The 19,742-nt window shown below is 48.6% G+C and overlaps 1 protein-coding gene across 1 annotated transcript; it reads right to left on the reverse strand.

Annotated features, from left to right (window-relative positions):
- Nucleotides 1-4,383: 4,383 nt before the first annotated feature.
- Nucleotides 4,384-19,319, reverse strand: F7 (coagulation factor VII). Its single transcript, XM_004663373.2, has 8 exons — nucleotides 19,247-19,319; nucleotides 15,343-15,503; nucleotides 8,819-8,843; nucleotides 8,630-8,743; nucleotides 7,194-7,334; nucleotides 6,265-6,374; nucleotides 5,664-5,793; nucleotides 4,384-4,976 (listed from the first exon to the last, which is right to left on the reverse strand). The coding sequence occupies exons 1-8, from the start codon at nucleotides 19,317-19,319 to the stop codon at nucleotides 4,384-4,386; spliced, it is 1,347 nt and encodes a 448-aa protein (XP_004663430.1).
- Between the last annotated feature and the right edge of the window lie 423 nt (nucleotides 19,320-19,742).

The raw sequence follows: 19,742 nt of genomic DNA on the forward strand, positions 1-19,742 counted from the left end.
ATTCTGTGATGGCACCCAGACTGAGACACAGGAACGATGGGCACACCTTGAACCTCAACACTCAGGAGGCCTGAGCTAAAGAGCGAGTTCCAGAGCCAGGCGTGGTGCTGCATGCCTTTTATCCCCGCACTCGGGAGGCAGAGGTAGGAGGATCTCTGTGAGTTCAAGGCCATCCTGAGACCACATAGTGAGTAAAAAGAGTGAGTGCCAGGTTGGCATGGGCTGGAGTGGCAACAAACCAGGAAAAAATAAAACAGCAGCAAAAACCAAATAGGGCGAGACACTCATGGCAGACTCATGGACTGGGATCAAGACCAGAGAGTGATGCTGGTTTGTTTGTCCCCTACCCTTTTCATAGCCCCACTGCCTAATCCACAAATAAGCACATCTCATACTAAGTACACCTGTTTTTAGGGGGCCAGACCTTCAATGAGGTCTTTTTGGATACTTGGTGTCTGTGGTAGTTTGTATGTCTCCTATAGAGTCAAGTATTTTACTTCATTAAAAAAATTCCTTTTATAAATAAATTTATTTATTTATTTATTTATTTATTTATTTATTTTGAGATGGGGGGAGAGAGAAAGAGAGAGAGAATGGGTGCACTAGGGCCTTTAGCCACTGCAAATGAACTCCAGAAGCATGGGCCACCTTGTGCATCTGGCTTATGTGGGACCTGGAGAATTGAACCTGGGTCTTTAGGCTTTGCAGGCAAATAACTTAAATGCTAGGCCATCTCTCCAGCCCTCAGGTATTCTAGTAGAGCTTTGTAAGTTGGGTCTCCAGCAGCCTGGAGGAAGTGTCACTGGGGTAGATCCTGGGTCCCAGCCCTCCGGTGTGTCTGTGGGCAGATCTGATGCTCAGTCCAAAGGCATACGGAGCCGTCTGAGTGCTGCCTGAGCCCTGCTCCTTCCTGTAGTTTTTTCTCTCTACGCGGATGTATGCAAGCAGCTTCTCCAGCCATTGGTGAAACTTCCCCCTTATGTATGTAAGCTTGAAATAAATGCCCTTCTCCCCTAAACAGCATCTCGTTTGGATGTTCATCCTGGCATCATGAAGCTGTCTACAACAGTGTCATCCAGGGCACCTCAGGGAGCTGGGCAGCTGCATTATCCACTGGTGGTTTAGGCTGAGCCTGCACTTCATCAGGGTCTCCCGACCCTTGTTTCTCTCATTCAACCCTCCCTTTCTTCTTTCCTGGAAGAGCAATCTTGCCAACATACCTCTTTTGGTGCCAGAGCAGCTTGCAGAGACTGGGCTGGGTGGAGTCTGAGGAAAGCTAAGCATCTAGCTGCAGAAGCTTTCCTAGACTCTGAGGCCTCTTTTTGTTAAAATCAACTTTATTCTAGACCACACCTGCTTGGTCTATCTGCACTGACCGTGTCTTCACTACAGGCATGGAGGTGGGCTTCTGCTTCACATGGGGTAATTGAGACACAGAAGCTTGACAGAAGGAAGACAGAGGACTCAGATCTAAGGTCAGACTGAGGAAGCCTGGGCAAGTGGTTGAAAGGTGGTTAAGTAGTCTGCCAGGATCAGCAATGTGCCCTGTGGAGGCCCCTATGCCAGGCTGTGCTGGTTAATTTTGATCTTCAACTTAATTGGATTAAGAAACACCTAGTGGGTTAGTCAGGTACACCTTTGGGTATACCTGTGAGGGGTCAGGGCACTTCTGAATATGGGTGGTACCATAGTATGGACTGAGGTTCTGGAGAGAATAAAAAGGAAAAAGCTAGCTGAGTACTGAATTCATCACTCTGCTTCCTGACTATGGATGCAGCATGACCTCATGCTCCTGCCATTGTCTTGACTGTCCTGACTTGAGGAACTATATCCCCCCAAACTGCGAGCCAGAACAAACCCTTCCCTAAGGTGCTTCTGTCAAGTGTTCTGTCATGGCAGCGAGAAAAAGTAACTGACACAGGACTTTGCAGGCTAAACACCTTTTTGGCTGAATTATCTCTGTCCCAACCATGCCACAGACTACAAACAATGAAGTGTTCGTTGTTTACAGATGCAGGTGACTTGGGCTTGATTCTTTGCTATAGTCTGCAACCCTCTGGGTTATTCTATTTATTTCTTTATGAGAGACATGAGAGGGAAAGAGGGAGAGAGAGAGAAAGAGAGAGAGAGAGAGAGAGAGAGAGAGAGAGAGAGAGAGAGAGAGAGGGAGAGAGGGAGAGGGGGAGGGAGAGAATGGATGCACCAGGGCCTCCAGCCACTGCAAATGAACTCCAGATGCATGTGCCACCTTGTGCGTCTGGCTTACGCGGGTCCTTGGGAATTGAACAGGGTCCTTTGGTTTTGTAGGCAAATGCCTTAACCACTAAGCCATTTCTCTAGCCCATTAAAAAAAAATTTATTTATTATCTGAGAGAGTGAGAGCATAAGAGAGGGAAAGAGGCAGAGAGAGAGAGAGAGAGAGAGAGAGAGAGAATGGCCATAGGCTATTCTAAAGAAAATGTCCCTAGATGTCACCAATGCCCTGGCTCCAGGACATACTTCTGCATCACAGCACCCCGAGGAGGCATACTCCTGAATCTTCTCTCTTAGTCATATTTACCTGAATCCAGGTCAGGTCAATCCACAGCCCTCTTGTTGTCCTTGCCTGTTTCTCATCCTCCCCCATCTCAGTGCATCTAGTGGCTTTAGGCTCAGGACATGGCAAAGAAGAATTTCCTATCCTTCCCCATCTGATTTAGTCAATCAGAATAGAACTTGGGAACCTGTGATGTGTCCCTGTGGTGGTGATTTGGGGACAGGTGCTGCCTGGATCTCTGATAAGTCTTACTGACAATGACCTGATGGGAGACACTGCTCATAGGATCTGGTGAATGGCATCCTCAATACCATCACAGAGCTCCTGTTCTTAAGGGTTGCCTCCCCCCAAACATTCATGTCAGTGATGTTGAAAGAAAAGAACAACTTGACATTAGGCACCACGCTCAGGGGGTTACAGTGAACCCAGCAGAAGAGCAGGCAGCCCCAAGACACACTGAGATCTGCTCACTCTCAGGTGGAGATGTGGGTATAGACCGTGGCACAGGGGCACTGGCTTTACTTATAATACTCATAGATTCTCCAGTGGTCTGTGCCTGTGCAGCGGGTGGGTGACTGTTCCCTGGCTCCCTGGTGGGCAGTGTGGGGCAGATGGAGGAGAATACTGAAGAGAACCAGGATACATCAACATATCAAGAAGAGAGCATCAACTATCTACCATGAGACAAGTCACCTCCACCTCATCCGTCTGGGCCCAGAAGTCAGTACAGGGGAAGCGGTAACACGAACACTGCTCTCACAACTAGCCTGAAAACCAGTTCCAGGGAAACGGTGACAGACACTATGCTTACTCAAGCCTCATCCAAACAGATTCAGAGACTGCAGAGAAAGCACTACTCTATCAGATCCCTATCTTGCCTACCAAGGCTCAGGGAGCCTTGCAGAAGAGGGTGTGGAAAGACTGTAAGAGCATCATGGCGGGTGGAAGTAGCCTGAGGCACTGCGTCTCCTTCCACTCCTGCAGAGACTGCCTGAGGCCTCTGGGTCCCCATAAGGAATACCAATAACCCCACCAAAAAAGACCCTTAGCAGACTTGAGGCAGGGGAGAGGTGGTCGAAGAGTACAACCTTTTTGTTAAAAAAAAAATCAATAAATAGGGATGGAGGGATTGCTTAGTGGTTAAGTGGTTAAGGCACTAGCCTGCAAAGTCAATTCTGATTCTGCAGGACCCACGTAAGCCAGAAGCACAAGGTGCATGCTTCTGGAGTTTGTTTGCAGTGGCTAAAGGCCCTGGCACTCCCATTCTCTGTCTCTCTCTTCCTCAAATAAATAATTTTTTAAAAAAATCAAAACATAATAAAACAAATTAAAAAAAAACAAGCCCCCCATATGGGACCCTTGGAAGAATGTCACCAAAATGCATGGATGATGCTATTCATTTAATTGAAATGAGGTTGGGGTACTCATAAAAAAAGGAACGCAAGTGCACAATCACCTCAGAGGATATGTGTGCAGTGTGTGTGCACCTCCTCTGTCTCCACACTATAGGCAGGAGAAGGCTGCAGGGAGACAAGAGCGAAGGCTGGGCTTTGGCCTCCCCCACAACCACCTGGTACCCTTGGGCTGCCTGCCTGTGGCTCTGCTCTCCAGTCCCTCTGAGTGTGTTAGTCTCTGACTCTGAATCTTTCCCTCTGCCTCTCTCTTCCTGTCTCCCTATCTCTCTCAGCCTCTCTCTATCTCCTTTTCACCCCCCTGAGTCTCTCTGTGTCTATGCCCCTCCATTCCCTCCTCCACTCCAAGAACTGCAGAAAAATCAGTAGGATTTGATGCAGGGCAGCTCCAGGAACTAGCAGTCTCCTGGTGGGCAAGGCTGAGCTATGGAGGAGCTAGGACAGCGAGGCTCGCAAAAACCCATACTGGGGCTTGGAGTCCATGAGCCTGATCAGCCACTCCGTGTATTGGGAGACCCTGGTGTACACCCCAACATGGCCTACAGCTGCACAGCCCTCGCCCCAGCTGACCACACCTGTCAGGTACCATGTGCCTCTGTAGTGTGTGGCATGAGGTCCCCCACTGTCCCCATTGCAGGCATCCTTCTTGCCATCCATGTAGCCAGCACAAAACATGTTATCTGTGATCGTGGGGGTGTCTGGATTCTTCTTAGACTGCTCCAGGCAGTCCTGGGTCATCAGCCGGGGCACTTCAATGGCCATGAGCTCCAAAGCTGTGGCTCCACGGTCTAGTAGCTGGCCCCAGCCACTGACCCGTGAGAAGCGGATGTAAGCCAGAGTGTTCTCAGAGAAGGTCCTCTCGGGCAGACACAGGGGTGCCACATAGTCGGTGAGGGTCACAGGCTGGTGCAGGCGGAGCAGGGCGATGTCATGGTCAAGCTTGCCTGGGATGTACTTGTTGGGGATAATGACCTGTGTCACCCTCCGCACCTGCTCATTTCCGTCGTTCTCACTGAGGTCATAGTCCCCTGGGAGGAAGTCAAACCTTCATAACCCATCCTTCCAAGTCTGGTTACAGCCCCACCTAAACTTCTTGCTTGCCTCTTGCCTCTTGCCTCTGGCTTAGAGTGTGTGAGCGGGATCATGGCCAGTTCTTTTTGTTTGTTTGTTTTTCTTTTTTTTTTGGGAGGGGTCTCAAGGTAGGGTCTCACTCTGGCCAAGGCTGACCTGGAATTCACTCTATAGTCTCAGGCTGGCCTTGAACTCATGGTGATCCTCCTATCTCCAGTGGCCAGTTCTTTATTAGGGGCCTAGAAGATTCGAATGCTCTCCCGACCCCAGGGTCATGGGCAGAACCTGCCCCAGGCCACTGAGGTTCTGGAGGGAAAGGTGGGAATGAGGGTGAACCTAGAGCCTGGGTGTTGAAAGCAAGTGAACAGAGTGTGGCCCTGAGCACTCATGAGCAGAAGAGGACAGAGTGTGCCAAGTCCTCACACTGCCTCCTCAGTCTGGCCCACTGAAGTTGGGCCGAGGCTGTGAGTAGGGTGGGGTGGGCAGAGCAGTCCTAAGTCTCCTCAAAGTCCCTTGGGGGCAGGAAATGGCTGAGAGGACAAAGTGGGTCTGGCCAGGGAGGCTGATGGGGCTATGGACCCTTGGACCCTGAGCCACAGTCAGAAACTGCCCTCAAGTCAGAGGTTAGAGTTGGCCACACCTACCCAAAACCACGGATATGTTCCTCCAGCTCCGGAATCGGATTTTGTCGAAGCAATGGGCTGCGGACACCACCCAGGTAGTGTTCAGTAGGACGGCCCCGCACAGCAGTGCCCCGTTCATCAGCAGCACAGCCTAGCAGGGCGCATGGACACAGGTCACATGGTTGTCGTGGTCTCCCTTCCCCAAGGAAGCAGCTGGCACAATAGGATTTCTGCCACACTCTGCGGCTTCTGACGATTTCTCCTGGCAGAGTTGGGCAGACCTGGCTCTGGCGGCCAAGTCCTGGGGGACTGGCCTGACGACAGAGATGATGGGTTTGTAGTGTACCTGCGGGGTCTTCAGGTGACTGGCCCAAGGCAACAGTGGACCTCACACATCTCTCTGTATGGACAAGCCTCCAATCTGTTTTCTGTCTCTTCTTGTATACAAACAAGGAGGGTCCCTTGGGCTGGGCCAGGTGGGGGCCCAGCCTTGTTTCCTGAGTGTGTATGTGGGTCTCATTCAAAGATATCATCTCTGTAAATCTGTCATCTGATGAGACTCCTGAAAGCAGGGGAATTGTGGCTGGACAACTGGGGTCTATAGAGGCTAGGGAGGGCTTACCTGCCATGGACACTCCCCTTTGGGGCACACATTGCCCCCTACAATCCGGCCTTGGGGTCTGCTGGTATTTCTTTTTTCCAGAACAGGTATTTTCCCACATGGATATTCAGCTGTATAAAACAAGTCATTGAGAGTGGAGATTCAGGCAGGCAGAGGAGCAGAAGCACTTGGTACTGAAAGGTCAAGGCATGAGGCCCATCCTTGTTTCTGCTGGAGACAGGGAAGGAAAATTCTTCCCTCTGGGACAGGGCAGGCAGGACCTAGGGCAGCTACCATAAGAAGGGACAGACAGATTGGTTTAGGGAGAACTGAGGACCTGCCTCCTGGAACTGGACACTCTCTACAGCAAAGAAGATGTGTGGTTTGTGTTTGATGAAGGAAAGTGATGCTCTGCCTGAAGGAGAACCAGTTTTCCTCAGAACACATGCCTGTAAGAAGTCCAGCACCAAGCAGCTGTTGGCACAGGCATCAAGTATGTTTGCATGGGCTTAGGAGACCCTAGACATTACAAATTGGGCAGGGCCTCATTTGGTTTGTGGTCTGCAATGGTCTTGCTGGGCATTGTCCACTGGTTGCTCTTGACTGAGGTAGCCTCTCTGCCCTCACTTTCCCTGTCTCACAAGTCATCGGCATCTAGCAGGTCTTAGAAGGTATTAGGATTTGCCAGGTGTGGTGGCACATGCCCTTCATCCCAGCACTCAGGAGGCTCAGGTGGGAAGATCACTGTGAGTTTGAGGCCAGCCTGAGACTATATAGTGAATTCCAGGTCATTCAGGTCAGCCTGGGATAGACTGAGACCCTACCTTGAAAAACAAAAAAAAAGGTATTAGGATTTGTTACCTGTCCTTAGGTTGATAACTTATCACAGGCCAACAGTGGTGACTAGCTATCCAGTGCACAGAACAGTGCCAGCCCCTGGAACCTGTTACCTGTGGGTGTGCAGGACACCTCATCTGGAAGCAGCATGTACCCCTCATGGCAGTGGCAGGTGCGCTTGGTTCCTGGGTGGTCGCTGCAATATTGCTCACAGCCGCCATTCTCATTCATACAGATCAACTGAGCATTCTTATCTGTGGGCAATAGGGGGCAGCCTGAGAAGGGTCTTTGCAGGGCCAGCAAGCCAGTGACCATTCTTATTCTGTTTAGAAGGATGTGTGCAGCTGGGTGCTGCAGAGGTTGCACTCAGAACTGTGGATCCAGAAGGGTGAGGCCTGGTCCATGGATGGGCCAAAAGGAGGAACTGTTCTAGGGACCACCTTTGTGGCCACATGAACCAGCCAGGCCATTGGTCTCAGTATAGGCCATTAGGGAGAACAATCAATGGAGTTTTGCAGGACAATGTCATCGGAAGCTGGCTTATCACATTAGCCCAAGGACCCAGCAGGTAATCTATGACTTGCAACCTGTTCTCACTGAGACATGGAGCCCTCCAAGGCCATCGACCGCCAGGGCCTTTCTTTCCTTCCTTTTCCTTCCCTCTGGTCCCATTCTGCTGAGAGCAAGAAGCGGCTGCGATCCAGAAAAGCCTACTTGATACCAGCATGGGCACTTGGGCACTAAGGACCACCTCGTCCAAAGACAGGATGCCTTTGCCCTGGCTTCCAGGAGGTGATCGTGGGATGTCTTCCCTGACAGGGACAGCGTTGCTTGCCTTGGGCCATGCCAGATGTGGCTGACGGTGGGCCCGCAGCCTCTGGAGGAGCTGGTGATGGATGGGGCTGGCTCATGTGCACTCAGCCATGTTTGTATGACTGCACCCTGAGGCGTGGGGCAGGGAGCTTCCTAGGTTGGTGGTACTCCATAGGACTTGTCACATGCCACTCTCGAAGAACAAGGGACTGTCGGTAAGAGCCCGCTGGTGAGGACTGGAGGTTTGTGCTTGCCATTTTTAGGCTTTGGTGTGCCATGTCTTGGGCTGTAATAAACTAACTCTGGGTAGGCCTGCTGTGAGTCTTGCTAACTGCTGAGCTTGGAGGTGGCCTGAGAGGACTCCAGGCATTGCAATCATTTAATAGTTAGAAGCTGAAGAAATATTTCATATCTTTACAATAGCAAGTAGAAAACATGAAGTTTACCTACCCACTGACTTGCCTGGTGGGGAAACAAGCTGGACAATGACATGGGGGCCCTCATCTAGCCTTCTTCCTAGACTCATTTGAATTAGTTAGGACAAGGAGCCCAAAGAATTTTAGACACCTAGATCCATGATACATGTTTGGAAAAGACCATTCAACAGCCCTGAGATCAACTTCCCAACAAGGCTGAGGCCAGGGTGAGCACCCTAGATCCAGCCAGCCTTGCCCTCTCCAGCCCAGGTTCACCCCCACCCCCGCCCCCGCAAGCTACAGCAGGAAGCTGGCCTCACTTGTCTCACAGTTCCGGCCCTCAAAGTCTGGGAGGCAGAAGCAGATGTAAGACTGGTGCTGATCCTCACAGGAGCCCCCGTTCTGGCATGGATTTGAAGCACACTCATCCACATCTGTGGGTGGGATGGCATTAGTGTGTGGAAGAGAAGGCTATGGGCGTGGGGAGGGACAGATGGCCCTTCACTTACCCGTGTAAGAAATCCAGAACTGCTTCTGAGGAGGAAGAAGAAGGCACGTGAGGCACATTCACCAGAAGCAGCAATTACCATCCATGCTTCCATGGGGAGCTGAGGATGGAGCTCCTGACCTGAGCTTCTGTGAGGGGCTTGGGAAGTCAGGTTTATTCTGGAGGCAAGGCGGGCTCATCTGAGGAGGACTTCCCCCCACCCCAAGGTAGGGTCTCATTCTGGCTCAGGCTGACCTGGAACTCACTGTTTAGTCTCAGGGTGGCCTCAAACTCATGGTGATCCTCCTACTTCTGCCTCCCAAGTGCTGGGATTAAAGGTGTGTGCCACCTCGCCAGACCTGAGGGCAGTTTTTTATCCCCCTTCCCAGGACATCAAAAGCCACCATACATTTCTCTCTCCCAAGTCAGAACACCTGAATCCAGACCCAAACCTGTGTCCTCCAGCTGTGACCTGGGACAAAATACATATACACATACTCTGGGTTTCTATTTCTTTTTTTTTATTATTTTAAATTTTTATTGACAACTTCCATAATTGTAAACAATATCCCATGGTAATTCCCTCTGGGCTTCTATTCTTTTTTTTTTTTTTTTCTTTCAAGGTAGGGTCTCACTCTAGCCCAGGCTGACCTGGAATTCATTATGGAGTCTCAGGGTGGCCTTGAACTCATGATGATCCTCCTACCTCTGCCTCCCAAGTGCTGGGATTATAGGCATGTGCCACCACGCCCAGCTTGGGCTTCTATTTCTTTTTTTTTTTTGGGGGGGGGAAGTGGTTTATTTTGGCTTACAGGCTCGAGGGGAAGCTCCACGATGGCAGGGGAAAATGATGGCATGAGGAGAAGGTGGACATCACCCCCTGGCCAACTTAAGGTATACAATAGCAACAGCAGAGTGTGCCAAACACTGGCAAGGGGACACTGGCTACAAAACCCATAAGCCCATCCCCAACAATACATTCCCTCCAGGAGGCATTAATTCCCAAATCTCCATCAGCTGGGAACCAAGCATTCAGGACCCCTAAGTTTGTGGGTAACACCTGAAGCAAACCACCACAGGCTCCAAAGGCAAGCACCTTAACCACTAAGCAATCTCTCCAGCCTTCTAAGTGTTATAATAACCTATGTAGAAGCCAAAGCCAATTGGATTCACCCAGTTGAAAAGGCCAACAGTTTGGCCCTGCTTCCATATCATGAGGCCATAGGAGATGATGGGACACTTCTAACTGATCCTCTGGTAAGTCACCTGTCTTCTTGATCAGGGAGGACACTGCGTCCCAGAAACATGTCAGTGTCTAGTCTGAAGCAGGTGAGTCACAGCTGAGGACAAAACAGTCCTCCAGTGTTCCACAGAGGCAGGAGGTCACTGCCTCACCCTAACAGGTAACACCAATGCTAGCGAAGCCATAATGCTCCTCACAGATCCTAGAGTCTCCTTTGGAGAGCCATTAGTGACTTCAAAAGCATATCTGATTAAATTTTGGCTACCTGCTTGGTCATAAACACTCAGAGAAAAATGTATAACCAAGAATAAAGAGATCCCTCAAATATTATATGGATGGCCCATAAAGTCTACCAAAAATGCACAGTGATACAAGTTTTCCAACATGGTAAATAAGACAAGGCTTTAAGTCATGTTATCCCCCTCTCTAGTAGTTCTGATTCTATAATAAGGGAAAACAACCTTAGAAACATATAGTTGACTCCGAACAAAGGTCACTTGAATCAAAAGGCTTCCTTATGTTGGAAAAAAAATGGTGAGTCTCTTCCAACTTCTACCAAAACTTCATTATACTCCAACCATCAGAATGGCTTGCTACTAAATTAGTCTTGAGACCAGAAGTACCCTAGGCAGCCCCTAATGGCACCCAGTAGCTCTGTGGTACCAACCTTTGGTGCTGGCTACCCCCAGGATGGATTAGAAAGTATCTGGGATTTCCTTGGCTACAAGAGTGACAAAAAACCTTAGAGCACCCAACAAGTTTGCTGATTTTAAAGCATCAATAGACTAGAAGTGTTTTTTCAAGGGTACAATCAGTGTCTTTTTTTGTTCCATCTATTGGCTTAAAAGATGTCATATGACATGTAGAGACTCAGTAAATATACTCAAAAAACTTTATAAATTCCTGACAACTCTACTAATGTCTTATCTGCTTTACAAGACATTCAGCAACAGACATTGTGACATTATTTCTTATGGTGTATTTTTTGTTTTTCCATCACATAGGTCAATCTTTTATGTTACCATGCCTTCAAATATTAAGGTTGAAACTTCACCTCACTGATGTGTTATAATTCACATGACAGAATTACAGACCACCATGCTTCTCAATCCAATTCAGGGTCCCCCCCTTTTTTGGTTTTGGATTTTTGAGGTAGGGTCTCACTCTATGGCCAGGCTGACCTGGAATTCACTATGTAGTCTCAGAGTACCCTTAAATTCACAGTCATCCTCCTACCTCTGCCTGCCAAATGCTGGGATTAAAGACATGCATTGCCACACCTGGTGATAGTTCTTTTTATTAAGCCAGAAACCGAGAGGAACTCATGCCTGGAGGAACTCATGCCTGAACGAACTCTTGGTGAAGAAGCTCAGGGTTACAGTGTTTTTTTTTTTTTTTAATTTTTATTAGCATTTTCCATGATTATAAAAAAAATCCCATGTTAATTCCCCCCCCCCCACTTTCTCCTTTGAAATTCCATTCTCCATCATATTACCTCCCCATCACAATCATTGTACTTACATATATACAATATCAACCTATTAAGTACCCTCCTCCCTTCCTTTCTCTTCCCTTTATGTCTCCTTTTTAATTTACTGGCCTCTGCTACTAAGTATTTTCATTCTCACGCAGAAGCCCAGTCATCTGTGGCTAGGATCCACATGGCTTCTATTTCTTGATAGGTGATTGTGCAGACATAAAACTGTCACAAGGAGACAGATTTAAAGGCATTCCAGCCAGGAATGCACACCTGTAATGCCAGCACTCAGGAGGCAGAGGTAGGAGGATCGCCCTGAGTTCAAGGCCTGCCTGGAACTATACAGTGAGTTCCAGGTCAACCTGGGCTAGAGTGAGACCCTACCTTGAAAAAACGAAAACAAAAATAACATTTCAAAGAACTTCTGTTATCAAATGGGTATTGAAGAAAATTTTGGCCTGCTGAACTTAAATTCACAGTATTTCTGTGAGATTAAAACACAGAAGAATTGTTGAAAATTCTCTGCAAAGTAAACGGCAAGACACAATAAGAATCCTCAGTGGGTGAACCGGACCACACTAGCAGCTCACTCCAAGAGTCCACCTCCTAGCACAAAGGTAAAGTGAGACTTCTTATGAGTGTACCTGTGAGTGTGAGGGGTCCTGTGGATATTATATTTACTTTGAGTCTAAGGAGCATTCTGTGAGTATCAGGTACCTTGTGTGAGTTGTTTTGTGTGAGGCCTCCAGTAAGTGTGAGGTCTCCTATAAGTGGGGACATCCAATGTGAAGTAACTTGTTTGAGGCCTCCTATACATGTTAAGCATCCTGTGTGAAGTCAGCTCCAAGTGTGAACTTCCTGTGTGAGGTCTCCTGTGACTGTGAAGTGTCCTGCGAGTATGAGTCTCCTGTGTAAAGCCTCATGTGAGTGTCAGGCCTTATGAGGGTATGGCCTCCAGTGAGTGTGAGGTCTCTTGTACATGTGAACTTCTTGTGTGAGGTAGCCTATATGAGCCTTCTTGAGTGTGAGGTATCTTGTGAGTGTGAGCCTCTCATGTGACACATTTCGTGTAAAATCTCAGGTGAGTGTAAAGTCTGCTGTGAGTGTTAGTGCCAATGAGAAAAGCTGATAGTGAATGAACAATGAATCTATGGTCCATGACATAGGGGAACCTTTATATCTAAGAGCTGTAATTAACTGAGTCCTTTTTTGGGCCAGAGATAGTGGCATAAAGAACACTATAAATCTGACCCCAAGGCCTGTCTCCTCATCAGATTCTACCCTACACTTCCTGGTGAAAAATGCTCAAAGGCAAATATTTAAACAGAAAAGTAAATATGAAATGATACTTACGTATGTATCTTTAAAAAGAAAAGAAGGGCTGGAGAGATGGCTCAGCAGTTTAGATGCCTGCTTGCTGGGGTGGTTTGATTCACGTGCCTTCCATAAGCAGGTGTTCTGAACGCTGATGGCAATTTGGAATTAAAGCCTCCTGGAGGCAGTGTATTGCTGGAGGTGAGCTTAATGGGTATTATAGCCAGCTTCCCCTTGCCAGTGTTTGGTATACTCTCCTGTTGTTGTCCACCTGATGTTGGCCAGGAGGTGATGTCCACCTTCTGCTCATCCATCGTTTCCTCCTGCCATCATGTAGCTTCCCCTTTAGTCTATAAGCCAAAATAAGCATTTTTGCCCCCACAAGCTGCTCTTGGTCAGGTGTTTTCTGCCAGCAGTGTGAACCTGACTACAACACTTGGAAAGCCTAAAGTATTCCCAGTACAGATATATAGACAGATGCACAGAGTGATGTATGCATCTGGAGTTTGTTCACGGTAGCAGGAGGCCATAGCACACTCCTATCTCTTTCTCTCTGCTTGCAAAGAAACAAATAAATAAATAACATATTTTAAAACATGAAAAAATGAAGCCAGAGAGCCAGGCATAGCAGCACACACCTATCATTCCCTCAATTGAGAGGTAGAGGCGGAAGGCAGAGTTGAAGGCCACTGTGGGTTACATAGCAAGAAAGTGCCTCAACAAAGCAAAACAAAAAACAAAAAGAAAGTGAGGGTAGGGAAGCGGCTCAGTGGGGAAAGTGCTTGCTGCACAAGCATGAGGACCTGAGTTCAGATCCCAGCATCTGTGTAAAAGCTGAGTGTGGTGGTGCACACTTATAATTCCAGTGCTCTAGGGCTTGCTGGGTAGCTAGCCTAGCTTAATTGGTGAGTCTCAGGTTTAATGAGAGATCTTGACCCAAAATATAAGGTGGAGGGGTATGGAGAGATTGCTCAGTGGTTAAAGGTACTTGCTTGCAAAGCCTGTTGGACTAAATTTCATTCCCCAGTGCCCATGTAAAGCAAGATGCACAAAGTGTAGCATGCAGTTGGAGTTCATTTGCAGTGGCAGGAGGCCCTGGTGTGCTGATTCTCTCTCTCACTCTTTCTCTCCCCTCCTCTCTCAAATAAACAAATACATATTTAAAAAAAATAAGGTGGGGCCGGGCATGGTGGCTCACAACTTTAATACCAGCACTTGGGAGGCAGAGGTAGGAGGATTGCCATGAGTTCAAAGCCACCCTGAGACTACATAGTGAGTTCCAGGTCAGCTTGGGCTAGAGTGAGACCCTACCTTGAGAAACCAAAAAAATAAAATAAAATGTCAAAATAAGGTGGAGATTGAGAAGACACCTGATATTGACCTCTGACCTCCACTTGTATGTGCATGAACATCTGTACATACACATATACCACTCACATGTGTGAAAGTGGGCTAGAAATGAAAAAATACTGTGTGTATGGACAAATGTGGTGGAGGAAACCATGCTTCCTAAGAATTTCTGACATACTCTTAGAGGAGGTCCCCACTGCAGGTGCAGCAGTCAGGGACTTCTGTATGTACAGCCCTCCCTGATGGGGTGATGTTTCCCCTCAAAGACCCCCTTGGATCTTTCTTAGGGAATCAGGACTTTTCCTTTGGGAAGATGAGGGACACATAAAGTATGCTTTGAGAGTTCTATTTCCTAATGTAAAATTTGGAGCCGGGCGTGGTGGCACACACATTTAATACCAGCACTTGGGAGGCAGACATAGGACAACTGCTGTGAGTTAGAGGCCACCCTGAGACTACATGGTGAATTCCAGGTCAGCCTGAGATAGAGTGAGACCCTACCTCAAAAAACAACAACAGAGCTGGAGAGATTGCTTAGCGGTTAAGGTGCTTGCCTGCAAAGCCAAAGGACCTCAGTTTGATTCCCCAGGACCCATGTAAGCCAGATGCACAAGGTGGCACATGAATCTGGAGTTCGTTTGCAGTGGCTGGAGGACCTGGCGTGCCCATTATCTCTTTCTCTCTGCCTCTTTCTCTCTCTCAAATAAATAAATAATTTTTTTAAAAAGAAAAAGAACCGGGTGTGGTGGCGCATGCCCTCAATCCCAACACTTGGGAGGCAGAGGTAGGAGGGTCTCCGTGAGTTCAAGGCCACCCTGAGACTACATTGTGAAATCCAGGTCAGCCTGGGCTAGAGTGAGACCCTACCTCGAAAAGCCAACAACAACAACAACAACAACAAAAATTGCCTACAGTGTAGCAGAGGGTGTGATTTGAGGGTGTCCCTGGAACCAGCGAGGGTAGAAGGCTCTGAAGAAGAGAGTGAAGTTGTCCAGGGTTGCTTTGCTGTGTGTTTGTGTATGCTGGGGGCTAACAACCACAGTGATGGGGAGACAGGCTCCACCATCCAGGTGCAACCTCTAGTTCACTCCCTTCCTGCAGTCTCTGCGTGTGTCTATTCCCAGATGGCACCTGGGATGGTGTGTGTGGGGGGGGCGCTCACCGTCCTTTCGGTGGTGATGAAGATCTCTCTGGCCTCCTCAAAGGAGCACTGCTCCTCCATGCACTCTCTCTCCAGAGATCCTGACCACAGCTCCTCTAGGAATGAGTTGGCACGCCTTTGTCTTTGTAGGACACTGTGTGCTTCCTCCTGGGTTATGAAGACTGAGAAACAGAAGGTCCCATGGGATACTGGCTGCTTGTATTGAAACCACCCCCACTGCTGGGATCGTGCTACTCAGTCAGTGACAGGCATCACCTACACCTGGTGGTCTCTTGAAGACCACCCACAATGGAGTCCTATCCACGATGGAAACACCCACACCGCATCACACCACTCCCTCAGAGATGGAAAGCGTCAACACTGGATCACAGCCCTCCATCACCACCTCCCACTAGTCTTCTCCTATTCAAGGGTGGAGAGCCAAGAGCTCCTGCTCATCCCCACTGGCTCCCTAGTGGCCCGTCCTGCTCTGTGTGTTGAGGGCTATAGAGAATGACACAACCCCAACCTGAAATGGGATGTATTCCTTATGATGGCTGATGATGGATAGCTCTATGATGATGTGTTCATGAAATAAAATGAAAATGTATCAAATTCATCTACTTTGACCTAGTTACAATCCATTTTAGCAATTTGCCCTAAGGAAATAAAGTATTAGAAAAACTTAGCACAATGCAGGGTATTAGTAATAATAGTCTGAAAATTCCAAGCAATGGTCTCTCATGATGCCATTAAATACAATCAAGAAGGTGGGGGCTGGAGAGATGGCTTAGTGTTTAAGCGCTTGCCTGTGAAGCCTAAGGACCCCGGTTCAAGGCTCAGTTCCCCAGGACCCACGTTAGCCAGATGCACAAGGGGGCGCATGCAACTGGAGTTTGTTTGCAGTGGCTGGAGGCCCTGGAGAGCCCATTCTCTCTCTTCTGCCCCTATCTGCCTTTTTCTCTCTCTGTCACTATCAAATAAATAAATAAATAAAAATAAAGAAGGTGGGACACTGAGCAAAAAAGGAGATAAAATCGCACATTCTGCAATGTCGTAGATCACAGCAATGTATACATGAACATACATCTGAATTTGTCTGTTTCCCCACCCATGTCCCATGTCCTGTGCCCACCTGGCTCTCAAGACACACAGCCTTTTGCAAAGTCTGTTGGCCCAGGCTTGACTCATTCTAGCCCAACTTGTCAGCCATGGGCACCAGGACTGTACTTGAGTCACCTGTGGCCCACGGCTCTGGAGACCTTCTCAAACCTCCTTAGGTCCCCAGCCCAGAGCCAGATCCTCACACACACCCTGCCTTTCAGTGACCCTGGCAGAGACCAGGAGGGACCAGTGACCTCCACTTTGCTTTAGTGAGACTTGAGGTTTATCCCAGGATACTCCAGATTTGGTGGAGGCGACCCAAATAGTTTGAATACGCTAAATTTGAGGGTTCTTTGGTGCACTCAAAAAAGATCTAGGCTGGGCATGGTGGTGCATGCCTTTTATCCCAGCACTCAGAAGGCAAGAGGTAGGTGGACCAATGTGAAATTGAGGCCACCCTGAGACTACATAGTGAATTCCAGGTCAGCCTGGACCACAGTGAGATCCTACCTCAAAAAACAAAACAAAACAAAACAAAGATATAGGAGCCTAATCCTAGGCATGAGCACAGGGATGGAGACAAGGATTTTCATGTTATTGAGTTATTCAGGAGTGGAAGCCAAGAGGGCAAACGAAGCCATGGATGCTTCACAGGGCAGCCGTACCGTATGGACACATGTCAATGCTGTCCACATGCAGTGCAGCTGTGAGTGAGTGAGAAGGGGTGTGACTGGGTGGGAAGAGGGAAACCTCATAACAAAGGCACTCAGGGAAGAAGCAAGGCACAACCGCCGTGTCTGAGCCGAGGGCTAAAGGCGACAGGGAGATGGGCTTTGCCCAGCCCCAGGAGGCAAGTTCAAGGAAGAAGAGCTCAGACAGGTTCTGCTTGAAGGAAGTGGATTGAAGGAGGTTGAAAGGTGATGTTGGTAACTAGGAAGCTGTTGGTGTGTCCAGAAGGGAGGAAATATGAAGAAACAGGAATGGAAGTCAGATGAGCCAGTTAGGGAAGGGACAGATGGAGAGGAGAGGAGAGAAGAAGGTGGGTTCCAGGTCATACAGGGTTAAGGAAGTCCACATTTTTTTCTTTCAAATTAGAGACATATTTTTTCACACCTGTGTTCCTGCCTAATCAACGTGGTTTGAAGGAGAGGTTGGGAACACTGTCAGGGCAAATCAAGGACCTGCCCCAGGCAGGAGAAGGGTATGGAGAGAGGCCCATGTATCACCAGCCACTGAGACACAGACCTCTCCAGTGACTGATCTCAGCTGAGTGGTGGGCTCTTGAGTGAAAGCAAATTTGCTTCAAGAAAGCTCTAAGAAGGGTTTTCAGTAAAATGTAAGCCTGAGGACCTGAGTTCCATCCCAGAACCCATGTAAAAAATCCAGGAATGGTGGGGCATGCTTGTAATCACAGCACCAGGGAGCTGGAGATAAGCAGATCCCAGGGACCTTGCTATCCAGCCAGTCTAGCCTAATTAGGTGAGTGCTAGTCCAGTGAGAGGCTCTGTGTCATAAAGAAAGAAAGAAAGGGCTGGAGAGGTTGCTTCATGGTTAAGACTCTTGTCTGCAAAGCCTGGTGACCTGGTTGTATTTCCCAGTACCCACATAAAGCCAGATGCAATGGTGCATGCATCTGGAGTTCATTTGCAGTGGCTGGAGGCCCTGGTGCACCAATTCTCTCTGCCTTTCTCTCTTCTATCTCTCTCTCTGCTTGCAAATAAATAAATAAAAATATTTTTAAAAAACTTAAAAAAAGAAAGAAAGGGATAGAAGAAGAACAGGAGGAGGAAGAGGAGGAGAGGGAGAAGGGCAAAGAAAACGTGGCTGGTGCCTGAGGAATTTCATCCAAGGCTTCCACATGCACACACTCACAAAGAAAGCTCTCAAAGATCCAGAACAAGGCTGGAGGGATGGCTTAGTGGTTAAGGAGTTTGCCTGCAATGCCAAAGGAACCCAGTTTGATTCCCCAGGACCCATATTAGCCAGATATACAAGGTGATGCATGTATCTGGAGTTCATTTGCAGTGGCTGGAGGCCCTAGTGTGCCCATTCTCTCTCTCCCTCCCTGTTTCTCTCTGTCAAATTTTTAAAAAAGGGCGGGGGAGATCCAGAACAAACCTGATAAAGTCCTCCATATTACCACAGAGAACTTGGGAAGGGCAGGAGAGAGTGGAGATGAAACCATATGCTGTTCTCTTACCACTTTGTTCCTTGAGAGAACAACCCACTATGATATTTTTGGGCACAAGACAACCACCAAGTGGGGCAGGCTCATCAGTCTCTGGGATACTTGCCATAGAATTTGAAGGGTGACATCACCAGACTGTGAAGGACAGTGCTGGCAGCATCTACTAGCACTCACAAAGCTCCGTAGCTTTCAATGCATAGCCTCAAGCTTCCTCCCCACAGGCCTTAGTGTCACATGTAGAGCTGTGGCTGTGGCCATGGAACCCAGGTAGTGAGCAAGGCCCACATCTCAGTGACCTAGGGCTGTCCCAACATGTACTACACCAGACCCCAGAGCTCTGCTTTGAGTGGCCCTCAGGGTCTCTTGTCTAATTCCACAGGCATGTCTGTAGGGGTCAGTAAAGCATTCCTTCCAAAAATTCTTTAAAAAACACCAGCGAAATCCCACTCTCTGAAGAGCTGCCTGTCTTCCATGCAGCAAGCTCCTGGACACTGTTTTGGGCAGGAACATATATCAAATAGAGCTCAAGAGCTCAAGGATTCCTGGTGACTGTACTGTCGCAGCTGGGAAACAATCCAGCTGTCCTCACCCAGACTATAGGTAAGCCCTCCTCAGACAGATGGACTCACATACCTGAAGCCCCCAAGGGTCCCTGAAGTCCGAGTAGAAAGTAGAGAAGCATGAGCTCACAGGCCCAGGGAGCCATGACGCTGCTTCCTGCTGGTGACTGTCCAGATAAGGACAGGCGGCCAAAGGGCAGGAAGGGCAGGAAGCTGGAACATCGGCTAAAAGCCCTAAGTGGCTAGTGGGAGCTAAAACTCTTAGGCCTGGTGGCCATGTGTGGGGTGGGGGTGGGGGTGGGGGAGGACCAGGGTGATAAGCAGAGGAGGCACAGCTTTTCACCTACAATCTGGACACATTGACCAGAGGGGGAAGAACAGATCTCATGTGCAGATGGAAGCTCACACGACAGTGAGGACACCACAGAGGACATGATACTGGGTATGGGCCTCAGACCTGGAAGGGAACCTTGGCGGGGGGCGGGAGGACCGGGGCTGTCCAGCCTTCATGGTATGTCGTTCTTGGGAGCCATTCTGTCACTAGCTCAATTTGATTTTATCTTCACTGT

The sequence above is a fragment of the Jaculus jaculus genome, chromosome 3 (assembly GCF_020740685.1).
Source record: "Jaculus jaculus isolate mJacJac1 chromosome 3, mJacJac1.mat.Y.cur, whole genome shotgun sequence".
Classification (NCBI taxonomy): domain Eukaryota; kingdom Metazoa; phylum Chordata; class Mammalia; order Rodentia; family Dipodidae; genus Jaculus; species Jaculus jaculus.